General features: G+C 41.6%; 1 protein-coding gene across 6 annotated transcripts in view; it reads left to right on the forward strand.

Moving 5' to 3' along the window:
* The window catches only part of LOC123752675 (calcitonin gene-related peptide type 1 receptor), a 211,359-nt gene that overhangs the window by 57,184 nt on the left and 139,175 nt on the right, over positions 1–15,000 (forward strand). For all 6 annotated transcript variants that reach the window (XM_069316408.1, XM_069316406.1, XM_069316404.1 and 3 more), the window contains exon 2: positions 6,115–6,276. In XM_069316408.1, coding sequence (XP_069172509.1) covers positions 6,115–6,276 — 162 coding nt within the window. The remainder of the gene's footprint in view (positions 1–6,114; positions 6,277–15,000) is intronic.

The raw sequence follows: 15,000 nt of genomic DNA on the forward strand, positions 1-15,000 counted from the left end.
ACAACAATAATATTTGAAAAAACCACGCAGGGGTGGCCGGAACTACAATTTAACTCATCATGAGTGAAATTTATCATAAAATATGTCTGTTTTTTGTCATTTGGATACATGGTAGAAAACATTAGAATACATCACACGAAACTACAACCACACTCGTCCTTACGTTCACACGAGTATTCACTTAATTGCAAAACAAAAGCTAGTATTATCAGTTATAAACGACCAACCTCCTAAATTCAACACACTAATGATATGTAAATACGACAAAAAAAAAGCGTTGAAATTGACTCATTGATTTAGGAAATGTTGCTCGACACTGCAAGAACATTAAGTGAATACATACATATCATTATACATATATTACCTACATATTTACCTATCTACACACTGACCTACCCACCATCGTACCAACTTACCAATCAGCTTTGTTATTGCATGTCGATTGGTTCAGTTAGATCAATCAGTGGGATCTCAACCATGTCCACGGGACGGGAGGAGAAAGGAACATCTACTAGTCAACAGAACCCAGTCAGTAGAGCAGGGAGAGGAGAGTGGTCTTTGTTGACACCAAACAGATCGCTTACACTGCCGTTAAGGTGACCCTGTCCTCCCATTCATCCTCATTCATCCGAGTGTCTAGCTGTATGTTTGTGCTTCTGTTGTCTTCGTGCTCAAAACATTATCTGTTTGTGTTCTTCCCAGTCCGTCTCACTGTGTGTTTGTTTGCTCACTCTTGCTGCTTGCCTCAGGTCCTCACCCCTGTGGTTATTAATCCTGTGGCTGGTTTTGTAATCAAGTTAGGTACTCACCGAGTTGAACTCACTTATGTGTGCTTTCGGGATTGAGTTTTGGCTCTTTAGTCCCGCCTCTCAATGAACTGGTGTGAAGGTCCCTGAGCCTACTGGGCTCTATCATATCTACGTTTGAAACTGTCAGTTCTCACCACATCACTTCCTAATGAGTTCCATTTGTTAACTACTCTGACACTGAAAAAGTTTTTTCTAACATCTCTGTGGCTCATTTGGGTACTCAGTTTTGACCTGTGTTCCCTTGTTCGTGTACCCACGTGTTAAACAATATCTTTATCTACCCCTGTCGATTCCTCTTAGAATTTTATAGGTAGTGATCATGTCTCCCCGAGCTCTCCTGTCTTCCAGCGATGTGAGGTGTGTGTGTGTGTGTGTGTGTGTGTGTGTGTTTGTGTACTCACCTACTTTACTCACCTATTAGTGCCTGTGGAGGTTGAGCTTTGTCTCTTTGGTCCCGCCTCTCAATTGTCAATCAACTGGTGTACAGATTCCTGAGCCTACTAGGCTCAGTGTGTGTGTGTGTGTGTGTGTGTGTATGTGTGTGTGTGTGTGTGTGTGTGTGTGTGTGTGTGTGTGTGTGTGTGTGTGCGTGCGTGCATGCGTTCGAGTTCGGTCGTACGTGTTTGCGAGTACCTTTTTGTTCTGTTTTAACCCAACAGCTCTTACGTAATAGAGTTTGACGGACCCATTGGTATGCCTCAACATGCCCCTCCCCGCAACAACGAGGCTCCCTTACCCAGGCCGGGTGTTTGGTCAAGTGTGGGCGTATCGTGTGTCAGGATGCCGAGCACGGTCATGATCAACACACACTTGCTAGTTTAACCTTCTTTCCTGCCCCCGAAGCTATATTTTCTCTTACGTGAAGAGATTATCTTGAGATTATCTTGAGATGATTTCGGGGCTTTTTTAGTGTCCCCGCGGCCCGGTCCTCGACCAGGCCTCCACCCCCAGGAAGCAGCCCGTGACAGCTGACTAACTCCCAGGTACCTATTTACTGCTAGGTAACAGGGGCATTCAGGGTGAAAGAAACTTTGCCCATTTGTTTCTGCCTCGCGCGGGAATCGCACGAGGAAAGAGTACATGAGAAAATGTCTGCTGACTCTTTCCACAGCTCTCATCCTCAATCATATATTGCTAGTGTTCCTTGGTACACTATGTGTAAATTGATTTACAGCCAGGTCTTCAATAAATTGTTGGGTGAAAAAGATCGTGCAGTTAAGGATTGACAACCAAATATTCTGTCATGCCTAGGGTTCGAACCTGGCCAATGTCGCGTGTGAGGAGTTCCCAGAGAACTTGCCACAGCTTCATGCAGGTCGGCGTTCAATTCCCGACCGTTCAAGTGGTTGGGCACCATTCCTTCCCTCCGTCCCATACCAAATCATTATCCTGACCCCCTTCCCAGTGTTATATAGTCGTCGTGGCTTGGCGCTTTTCCTTGATGATTCCCTCCCTTCCCATTTTTGTTCCTCATCCACTTTGAGATGAATATTTCGCTTGGCTCTTTATGTGTCTTCTTGGTCGTACTTGTAGCTCAGTGCTGGTCCAGTAAAAGGATTTCGACTACACTATTTCCTCTGACTGACGAATGGAAGTTAGAGGTCAGTGTAGAGACGTGTGGCGTAGTGAGATCAACGTTGTTGTTCTTGTTGTATAGTAGGTTTTGTGTGGTGCAAGGTCAATTATTGTGGTTGTGTGGCGCGGTGTGGTGTTTGTGGTGTGGTACAGTGCGGTTCAGGAAGCCCAAACACGTTTGTTTTCAATAACGCACCTCAGTCACGTGATTATGACACAACACAGCACCAGGAAAACATTATGTAGCTACATAATGCATCTATGCAATACAAATTACGATTGGTTCTATGTTTTTGCTGGCCATTACGCCGTGTGAGGTGCAGGCAGTGCTGACGTTGCGTGCTGCTTCTTGCAAAATGAAAGAAAAATGATATTTATTAACATATTAATTCTGGGGATGCACGTGTCGTGTGGAACTTCGAGTGAGTTGGGGGAATAAATTGTGAGAAAAAAAAGAGTACAAAGAAAATAATATTGAGAGGGAGCGAATAGAGAAAGACAGACAAGAACAGCCGAACACGATATCCCAATAAACAAACCAGGTAAGAAACAATTACCAATAAACAAGACCATAAGAAACCTGTATGCTAACCAACCACGTCTTGCAAACCTTATTTACAAGCGTCCTGTGGCACATTAACTAAATAAACAAGACCCAAGGAGACGAGAATACCATAAAGAACCTTCCTCAGGCCAGCCCCATCGTGTATCGCCCGAGGGAAGCATGTTTGGCCCAAATTTAAGAGATTCTTGGTCATTGGTTATTGATTTCCTGGAGAGGTGCAGGGAGGAACTGGAAGGGTCTTTTTTGGTAAATCATAATATAGATAAAACTCTCTCTCTCTCTCTCTCTCTCTCTCTCTCTCTCTCTCTCTCTCTCTCTCTCTCTCTCTCTCTCTCTCTCTCTCTCTCTCTCTCTTCTGTCAATGAATATCGATTCATCTCCCTTAATACCATAATTTCACCAGTATTCGATTTATAATCATTTTATATACTTATAAATTGGTCATGGAAACTGTTTTATGAGATTTTCGTTTAATGTATGAAAACTTCATATTGATCCGGTTGTCTTTAATTCCTCCTGTGAATGTTTACGAATTTGGAGTATATTATTCTTATTTACGGGTAAGCATTCGATGATTTTTTTAAATTACTTTCTTGATAGCTTCTGGAAGCTTTAAACCATTTTATGTAAATTGACGATGCTTTCAAGAAGCGATCGTTTCACGTTCACGAGTCGAAACTTTGTTTCTGACCGCTTTGAGGGAGTGAAGTGTTGTTCCGAGAGAATATTAAGTGATGTACAGTGACTAAGAATGATAACATTGACTGGAAGAGTGACAAACAATGATAACATTGACTGGAAGAGTGACAAACAACGATAACATAGACTGGAAGAGTGACTAACAATAATAGCATTGACTGGAAGAGTGACAAACAACGATAACATTGACTGGAAGAGTGACAAACAACGATAACATTGACTGGAAGAGTGACTAACAATGCAATATATTAAGCGAAATATAATCTATTATCTGTAATAGATTAAGCGACAGATGGTCAACAGGCTGGGCTTAACAGCTCACCCTCGACCTACAGTCACGTTTAGGAGAGTCCATTTGGATGAATACAGATTCTCGTCCTCTTTCACAGAAAACAAACTCATCTCTGATTCATCGACTCTGTCTCTCAACACAGGTTCCTGTCTCCCTATACATATATTTTCTCCCTATACCGTCTCCTGTCTCGCTACACAGTCATGTCTCGTTACACAGAGTCCTGTCTCGTTACACAGAGTCCTGTCTCGCTACACAGTCATGTCTCGTTACACAGAGTCCTGTCTCGTTACACAGAGTCCTGTCTCGCTACACAGAGTCATGTCTCGTTACACAGAGTCATGTCTCGTTACACAGAGTCATGTCTCGTTACACAGAGTCCTGTCTCGTTACACAGAGTCCTGTCTCGCTACACAGAGTCCTTTCTCGCTACACAGAGTCATGTCTCGCTACACAGAGTCCTGTCTCGCTACACAGAGTCCTGTCTCGCTACACAGAGTCATGTCTCGTTACACAGAGTCCTGTCTCGCTACACAGAGTCCTGTCTCGTTACACAGAGTCCTGTCTCGTTACACAGAGTCCTGTCTCGTTACAAAGAGTCCTGTCTCGCTACACAGAGTCCTGTCTCGTTACACAGAGTCCTGTCTCGTTACACAGAGTCCTGTCTCGCTACACACAGTCCTGTCTCGTTACACAGAGTCATGTCTCGCTACACAGAGTCCTGTCTCGCTACACAGAGTCCTGTCTCGCTACACAGAGTCATGTCTCGTTACACAGAGTCCTGTCTCGCTACACAGAGTCCTGTCTCGTTACACAGAGTCCTGTCTCGTTACACAGAGTCCTGTCTCGTTACAAAGAGTCCTGTCTCGTTACACAGAGTCCTGTCTCGTTACACAGAGTCCTGTCTCGTTACACAGAGTCCTGTCTCGTTACACAGAGTCCTGTCTCGCTACACACAGTCCTGTCTCGTTACACAGAGTCATGTCTCGCTACACAGAGTCATGTCTCGCTACACAGAGTCCTGTCTCGCTACACAGAGTCCTGTCTCGCTACACAGAGTCATGTCTCGTTACACAGAGTCCTGTCTCGTTACACAGAGTCCTGTCTCGTTACACAGAGTCCTGTCTCGTTACACAGAGTCCTGTCTCGCTACACACAGTCCTGTCTCGTTACACAGAGTCATGTCTCGCTACACAGTCCTGTCGTTTTTCACTTAAAATTGTCTCGGCCTGGCTTCTCAAGCCAACATTTTCTGACATTTGTGTCAACATATATTTGTTAACTCTACATCCGATGCTCAATTGTATAGAGAATAGTGATTAAAAAATCTGTACATTATAAAAAAATATTGTGCAAAATTGTTGTTAATATTTCATGCCAAATTAAAAATAAAACTTTAGATATATACTGCCCTTGACTTTTTATTATAGCTTTCCGCCTCAATATATACATATAAAATGCTCTATTGAAATGCCAGCCTTACAATACTTTATTCAACATTTAAAATACATGTTGTAAAGGTTTTCATGGTTCGCAAAAGTAACTAAATTCTGTTTTACTTTTGTCAGTTGCATAAAATTGACATTGTACAAAATAGGTGGTGTCGTTTAATGCCTGTATGTAAAACTGTCAACTAGGAAAGGTAGCGTAATTTGGATATTACATTTAAATGTTTGATTTTTACCCATTGATTTGGAAATACAAAGTATGATGACTGGCAGATGGAAAGTAACGATAAACAGCACTGAACCAATATGCCAACTGTCTTGTACGAAAATATAATCCAGAATAATTTTGTTTACTTTCCCATTATATTGGACGGAAAGTTTGTTGAGCTTTTTCGTGTTCTCATGTTGCAGTTATATATATATATATATATATATATATATATATATATATATATATATATATATATATATATATATATATATGTATATATATATATATATATATGTATATATATATATATATATATATATATATATACATATATATATGTATATATATATATATATATATATATATATATATATATATATATATATATATATATATATATATATATATATATATATATATATATATATATATATTCAATGTACTTAAAAGTATGCAGTGAGTGAAATGCCAAATCTTCATACTGTAAATGTAACCTTGTTGTTGGTCTCTGACAGACTCGACCATGGAGAGCTGGACGAGGGAACAGGGGAACGTGACGTCGGAGGCGGGCAGAAGAGGCTGGGAGGACAGCCTGGTTCAGCAGGAGATATCTGCTCGTCGTCAGACAGAATGCGAGGCGCTGCACGCCACAATGCCAACCCCGGACTCCTCCTTCGGTGAGTGTTTAGTCCCTGTCTTCCTCTCGTCGAATCGAATCCACGTTCGATTCCCGAAAAGGGCATAACTTTTGGACACATTTCCTCACACCCAGTGCCTCTGTACATTTGTAAATAGGTGAATCTGTCATCTGTTATGGGGTTCATCCTGGTGAAATGTTACAATTGTTATTCCGATTTAGTGACGCTGTTACCTGCGACCTGAATGGCTTGACATTATCCAGCTGATGGACGTCACTCTCACGCGTGTTACAAGGTCAAGGGGACGCTATATGTAGCGGACGTGTGATATCACGCTTCTCTCTCTCCTCCCTCTGTCTCTCTCTTCCTCTCTTTCTCTTCCTCACTCATATTTTAGTTCATGGGCCTCTTCATTTACCATGATTCATTTCTCATAAGAACCATGTGTGAGGCGTCAAGGGAAAGCCTGATTTATTTCATCTCCTGAGCCATATATCAACGAGGCTAGCTAGCATGTGCTTGTGGCCACCCATATGTGTGTGGAGTTATTTACTTGTAAAATGAAAACGGCATTGCACGCGTGTGTGTGTGTGTGCTCACATATATGTATTTGCAGGATGAACCTCATCTCCTGGGCCAGGCGCCTTTCACCTGTCTGTCACCAAGTGTAATCGCTTGTCAAACTGTAAACTTCGTTTTCTTTATAACTAAGACCCCATAAATCCCATTCCACATATATCCTCACTGTCTTACAGTTCATCTGAGTCTCTAGTTTACACAGGTCCTACGACTGCGACGTCATATAAAAAAATATATAAATATATAACTAAGACATGTATCACCTAACATTTTCATGCCAAAGTGGCATCACATATATATATGCATATACATAATTTTATTATAGAATTACAAGAATGTAACAACTCTTGTATATATCTCAAAAAAAAAAAAATAAATAAAAATAAACATATATATTATAATTCTTCCTGAAATATTCTAAGTAGATGGCTGAAGATATTGGGTGGGCCAGTATGAGAAGCTTGCCTGGTGTCAAGCACCTTGGCGGCACCGTGAGCGGAATTAATACAGGAAATTTTACGGTCTTTGTAGAGCGAGTGTGGACGCCGGCAATATGGTCAAGAAAAAAAGGTAAAATGGACTGGCGTGTGCATTGTTTGATGAGACCCGCCCCCCCCCCCCCTCCCCACCTTCTCTCTCACTCTAGGTGTGAGTAGGTGCTCACCTAATTGTGCCTGCACGATGGCACTGTTGCAGCTGTTGATTGTGTTATGCAGCGGTTCTCCTGGAGAGAACCTCCAAGGGAGCCGGTTGGCCGAGCGAACAGCACGCTGGACTTGTGATCCAGTGGTCCTGGGTTCGATCCCAGGCGCCGGCGAGAAACAATGGGCAAAGTTTCTTTCACCCTATGCCCCTGTTACCTAGCAGTAAAACAGGTACCTGGGTGTTAGTCAGCTGTCACGAGCTGCTTCCTGGGGGTGGAGGCCTGGTCGAGGACCGGGCCGCGGGGACATTAAAGCCCCGAAATCATCTCAAGATAACCTCAAGATAACCTTCTCAGTCTGAGGTACGCGTTCCCGTGGTGCTATTGGGTGTACATCTTCCTCCAAAGCTGCTCTGTAGAGAGAACTTGACACTAACGCATACTAGTGCATCCCTGGAACCTATACATACACACTAGAGCAGCAGTGGCACACATATGCACTAGAGCAGCTCTACAATATATACACAATAGAGCAACAAGTATGCGCGTACACCGGACTGAGAACCTCTGGTTTAATGCAATGGTTACCGATCTTTTCGATGTCTATCATATCTTCGATTAAGGCTGTATTGACCCTCGTTATTCATTGACTATATTGCCTAATGTACCTATGGTTTCCATGAATCTCGAGCACTGTTCAGCCCTCTAGTTCTACTGTTGCAAGTGCCTGACATTTCGTTCCTTTGCAGACGAGGAGTCACAATAACGTGGCTGAAATATGTTGACCAAACCACACACTAGAAAGTGAAGGAACGACGACGTCCTGGACCATTCTCAAGTCGATTGTCACAATCGACTTAAGAATGGTCCAGGACGGACCGAAACGTCGTCGTCCCTTCACTTTCTAGTGTGTGGTTTGGTCAACATTTCGTCCCTTATTTGTCAGCTCATTTAAGTATTTCATATGTGGCAGTTATGATTCCTCTAACCCATCTCTACATAATGTAGTAAGATGCAGTTCCCCCGCTCTTGCCTCGTCCTTCAATCCTCTCAGTTCTTGAACCGGTCGTGTGGCATATCTCTGAATATTCTCAAACTTTGTCTTGTGCTTGTAAGACACGAAGGCCTCATGCAATATCCACGAGACTCTCATGGGTAGTGTGTCCAAGATGCAGCAGACATTTACCCTCTATATTCATGAAGAAAAAACTGTCTCGTCCCAGTTTTTTCTGAATGTAAGCCTATCTAATTCTTATTTAACAAGTGCTCATATTGTTGTAAAACTTTTCGAGAAACTTCTAGTTGCACTAATTAGAGCTTCATTGGCAAGAAGAGCTTGCAGCAATCACAGAAGAAAAGAACAAAATACACGAGAAAGATCAAATAATGGTTTGTAGCAGAGAGAGAAAACGGAAATAACATATACAAGCCAGACACTTTAAAACATCGATTTCTATTCTGGAAACGGCAACGAAAATTCGCTGTCGTGTGAGAGTATCCCAGAGTTTTCTCCTGCAGCCGCAGCAGCGCCCGCTGGGGAAATCAGCCTCGTAGACCCATGACCCACGTGACACAAATGTCTGAGACTGCGTGAAGCACAAACTCCTGAGACCCTGCGTGAAGCATAAATGCCTGAAACCCTGCGTGAAGCACAAACTTCTGAGACCCTGCGTGAAGCACAAACTCCTGAGACCCTGCGTGAAGCACAAACTCCTGAAACCCTGCGTGAAGCACAAACTCCTGAGACCTGCGTGAAGCACAAACTCCTGAGGCTGCGTGAAGCACAAACTCCTGAGCCCCTGCGTGAAGCACAAACTCCTGAGCCCCTGCGTGAAGCACAAACTCCTGAGACCCTGCGTGAAGCACAAACTCCTGAGACCCTGCGTGAAGCACAAACTCCTGAGACCCTGCGTGAAGCACAAACTCCTGAGGCTGCGTGAAGCACAAACGCCTGAGATTTCATGAAAGTTTATTGTGAGAAAATGTTTCAGATATCGTATTGAATGCCAGATTTACCTTCCGGCTGTAATTACTGCGCTTAATACTTCAGATCTCAGTCAGTGGTATCATGTTTTTCGATCAAAACTTACTGAAACTGGAAGCATGATTCACAAACAAACTTATAGATGCATGAAGAATTTTCCCTTCCAAAAGCTTGCTTAAACTGGAAACATATTTAACATTCAAAACCTTGCTGATAATGGTAGCCTTTTACATAGACAAAAGGTATCCAGAAACATGTTTCGTTTACACATCGTAATTCTGATAACAAATTTCATACAGTCTATTGTTTCTAAGAAATGATAATACTTGTATACACAATTCCCTCCATGTGTCAGCCATAATATATACCACTCATGCCTGCCCTAAGAAACTGTCGCAGCTCGAGGATGAAACATCCTCGAATGAATATTAAATTTTAACCAAGGAGACGCCCCAGCAAGCAAGGTGTACATGTGGGTGTTGTGAAGGGTTACTGATGAAAATCGAGCCAAAATTGTAATTCGTTCCGGATTTAATAAATCATTATCAAAATCATTTAATAAGTGTCATGAAAAAAATCATTGCTTAAGAGATATCCATATGATGTTCGGTTCAGAGTGATGAGAGAATTAGCAACATAATTGGTTATTATTGTTTTATTGTTTTGCTAATCAGCTAAAAACAAAAGGACAATTTGTTATAGTTAAATGTGTGCGTGTAACCTGCTTGATATAAATGAGTATATGAGCGTCCCCAGCCCACGTACAAATATGAGACTGGTCAGCACAGGAATATTGATGATGGTTGAAAGCTGAATTTAATATAGGAATAATTGCAGTACGTCATATTTTATATACCTGTTGATGGAGGTTCTTCACCCAGAGATTGATTAAGAAAGTTCATCACCCGCAGAAGGATTAAGATGGTTCTTTAAGCATTTAATGTTGAAAATGGCTCTCTAAGCTAAAATGTTGAAAATGGCTAAGCTAAAATGATGAAGATAGTTTTCAAGCACAGAAAGTTAAAGATGTTCTTCTAGCAGAGAATAATAGAGATATATATGCAGCCAGTATTGAAAGTTCTGATGACGGGTAAACAAATGGAATTCGTAAGGTAAATAAGTCAAAAGTACATCAATGGTGGTGAAGAGAGAAGGAAGATTAGTGTGATCCTCGGGTCTTATATGACGTGTTATAAGCCGTCAATGAACTGTGTGAGTGAGTCTTATGAAGTAACAAAGTGGGCAAAGAAGTTGAGAGTAGAGTGAACCAATTGTATAATTTACGTTTACTTAAAATTTGAAGTGTTGGTTACATAATGTAGAAAAAAGGAAAGGGGTTACAAAGACTTTTCAGAAATATAAAGGGGATTAAGTGATGAACATTAGATACTTATGCGACTTATATATTCACGTAAGTGCCATATGATAATAGGGAGGAGGAGGTATACGATCCAGTGAAAACTCAGGCTGTCACCCAGTAGGGTGCTTCCTTGCTACCACGAGGTGGTATACGTATGTAGTGAAGGAATACGCTCTAGTGTCTCATACCAACAAATATATTAGTGATATATCATATCAACAAGCATCAACAGTGATATAATACAAGGCTGTATTATATCACTGTTGATGCAACTAGTATGCACTCGCATGCATACTGACATTACTTAGCATCTTGTGACCTTATTTAATAATAATCCAGAATGAAGAAAAGATATCAAGAAATGGGACTGACTGGCCAGCTCCACTGGGCTTCAGGAACTGCGGCTCAAGAGCACTTCAGTGAAGCTCTGGATAGAAGAGCCTTCGATACATAACTAATGAATCCGACCCGCGGCCGAAAATATTGTGTCATCTCAGTCAAGAGTTCCTGTGACGCCTTTGATTGTAAAGGAAAACTGCAACGACTTTGTGAGTGAAATTCTAGACGATGATATATTGAGTCGAAGGAGTTGAATCACCATAGTTCAGCACTGGCACTGGTTGGTGTGGTCAGCCAAGGGCAACAATACAAATGAAAATGGCATAAATTGATATATTGAATTGGCACTGTGAAGGAACACATTCAGGAGTAGTAGAACAAATACAAAATTTTTGTAGGGAGGTAAAGTGTCCTCATTAAAGCAGGTGATCTCATTAGTTTGCTGTGAGGCAGGTGTCTTCATTAATTTTGAGAGGCAGGTGTCCTCATAAATTATGGTGAGAAATGGAAAGCCACATAAATTTGTAATATGAGGCGAGTGACCTATATTATATAGTACCTAGAGTCAGAGTTACTTAACAGGCCAAATTTCCTTAAAATATACATTTTTAAAAGCATTTTACCCTATTGATAGACAGATACCTTCCATTTATTAAACATAACATGCAAAGCTATTAGTTTAAAAGTAAACAACATTGGAAAACAGATCTATCATAAATTTGCAGGTCTGACTTCTAGGTGTAATTATATATATTATATTATATTATATTATATTATATAATAAATATATATATATATATATATATATATATATATATATATATATATATATATATATATGTCGTACCTAGTAGCCAGAACGCACTTCTCGGCCTACTATGCAAGGCCCGATTTGCCTAATAAGCCAAGTTTTCATGAACTAATGCTTTTTCGACTACCTAACCTACCTAACCTAACCTAACCTAACATTTTCGGCTACCTAACCTAACCTAACCTATAAAGATAGGTTAGGTTAGGTTAGGTAGGGTTGGTTAGGTTCGGTCATATATCTACGTTAATTTTAACTCCAATAAAAAAAAATGACCTCATACATAATGAAATGGGTAGCTTTATCATGTCATAAGAAAAAAATTAGAGAAAATATATTAATTCAGGAAAACTTGGCTTATTAGGCAAATGGGGTCTTGCATAGTAGGCTGAGAAGTGCGTTCTGGCTACTAGATACGACATATATATATATATATATATATATATATATATATATATATATATATATATATATATATATATATATATATATATCGTATATGAATACGTTAACTATACTTCCTAATTTAATTTAATACACTCTTTATCAAGCTGAAAATATCGGCGAGACGGCTTGAGTTGGCTGCCTGCCTGCTAGTTTGGCATACAACGTGAGGTTCTGTCTGTCACACTACCAGCTTGGCCGTTCACTTGTCCCCATATTTTACTACCTGTCACTGTGTCGAGCTGGCCCCAGTCTGGCTGAATGTTAATGTAGCTTCTTGTATAATTAACCAGCCGACTATCATTATGGCTCGCATTTTTTCAGGCCCGAGATCATATCTCTGATGATATGTATAGGAAATATTTCACACGATAGTACAAAAGTTTAGATTCATGATAGAACTAGCAAAATGCTGATTTGGAAATAGGGGGACTGATCTATCGGAAAAAAATCCTGGTAACCTAATAGGTGTGAGTTCTCTTGAGTGTTTAAAATGTAGGTTAGACCTGTAGATGCATGAGTTTGGGTGGATATAAATAGGAGCCGCCTCGTATGGGTCAATAGGCCTTCAACAGTATTGTTAATTATGTTTTGGCATTGTGGAATGCATTTTATGTAAGATGTATAAATGAATGGGTTACCCCCAGATATATTGGAGGTTCATGGAAAAATTAAATTCTCAGTCGAGAACCAGTTAGATGCTTCTGATAGCCTTTCTTATTGGAAGCTTCATGTTCTGGATGCTAGAGCCACGGTTTACTACTATTTATATATTATATGTATATATATATATTATTATTATATTTAATTTATATATATTTATGTATATATATATACACATGTGAGAAAGCTGCATGAACGCGCAAGCCATAGATCACTAAGAACTCTTTGACCACGCCAGGATTCGAACCCATGCCGTGGATCACCCGTAAACGTACACAGTACCGTGACCACCGCACCAATGATAGACGATCATTGATGCGGTGGTCACGGTACTCTGTACGTTTATGGGTGATCCTGGACGGCATGGGTTCGAATCCATGCCGTGTCAAAGAGTTCTTAGTGATATATATATACACATATATCTCTCCAGCCTGTGCTCTAGAGAAAACAGATTTAAACATTTTAAGCGATCCCAACAATTCAGATGTTTTATCGAGTGAACTCTAACAGTGAAAGAGCCTTTGCATGTTCCCTGGAAGAGTGTTGTGAGGGGCTACACCTCTGCTCTACTGTGGCCAACATTCATCTCAACTTTAGTAGAACAAGAAGTACCAACGCTGCTACATACTACATACAGGAAGACTATCACACAGGGTCACATGGAAGGGGGCGGCTCACAGGGGCCCCAAAAATACAGGAGTGATCATTTTTCCTCAATAATATAACAAATTTACACGAAACTGGTGTGTGAAGGGAAGGTCTGTAGGTGGTAATGGAGGCTTTAAGGAGCCCGGGTGTGGAGGCCTGATGGAAACTGTAATGGAGGGTGAGGTAAGTGTAGTGTGCGTGGAGGCGTGAACTCGGAGGGAGTGAGGGACAAGGAAATAGTACGGAAGGAATAAAGAAGTATTATGAAAAAGGAATATTGAAGCATTAAGGAGGGGAACAAGGAGATAGTAATAAAGGAACAAGGAGCTAGTAAGGCACAAGCAGGCAGTAAGGAACAAGAAAGCAGTCAAAATAAAATAAGAAGTAAACAAAAAGGATGAAGGACGTATGTGGACCAAGCTGAGTGCAAGAGGGAGAAGAGGATGGAGCAAGGAAGGCAGTTGTGAGGGCAAGGAAGGCAGCTGTGAGGGGCAAGGAAGGCAGCTGTGAGGGCAAGGAAGGCAGCTGTGAGGGCAAGGAAGGCAGCTGTGAGGGCAAGGAAGGCAGCTGTGAGGGGCAAGGAAGGCAGCTGTGAGGGCAAGGAAGGCAGCTGTGAGGGCAAGGAAGGCAGCTGTGAGGGCAAGGAAGGCAGCTGTGAGGGCAAGGAAGGCAGCTGTGAGGGGCAAGGAAGGCAGCTGTGAGGGCAAGGAAGGCAGCTGTGAGGGGCAAGGAAGGCAGCTGTGAGGGCAAGGAAGGCAGCTGTAAGGGGCAAGGAAGGCAGCTGTGAGGGGTAAGGAGGGCAGCTGTGAGGGCAAGGAAGGCAGCTGTGAGGGGCAAGGAAGGCAGCTGTGAGGGGCAAGGAAGGCAGCTGTGAGGGCAAGGAGGGCAGCTGTGAGGGGCAAGGAAGGCAGACAGGAGACCCATACAGTCGGAGATAAGAACACTAGAGAGCTGGTGATATCATTCTGCTGGGGCCAACTTGTCCGGCTCTGGAAGTGATCTTGGTAAATAGAGTTTCATAAATATCTAAAATGGATTTAAATACCCTAACAATTTGAGAAAAATATTTAATATAGTGATAAAGAATAACAGAGAGGGAATGTGTGTGTGTGTGTGTGTGTGTGTGTGTGTGTGTGTGTGTGTGTGTGTGTGTGTGTGTGTGTGTGTGTGTGTGTGTGTGTGTGGTGTGTGCGTGTGTGTGTGTGTGTGTGTGCCTTCGAGTGCGATTGACTTTTCTGTTCGCTGTGTTTACCTCAGCGTAATACAACGCCAACGCGATGGATGGATTTGAGTGA

Source organism: Procambarus clarkii, chromosome 83 (assembly GCF_040958095.1).
Source record: "Procambarus clarkii isolate CNS0578487 chromosome 83, FALCON_Pclarkii_2.0, whole genome shotgun sequence".
Taxonomy (NCBI): Eukaryota; Metazoa; Arthropoda; class Malacostraca; order Decapoda; family Cambaridae; genus Procambarus; species Procambarus clarkii.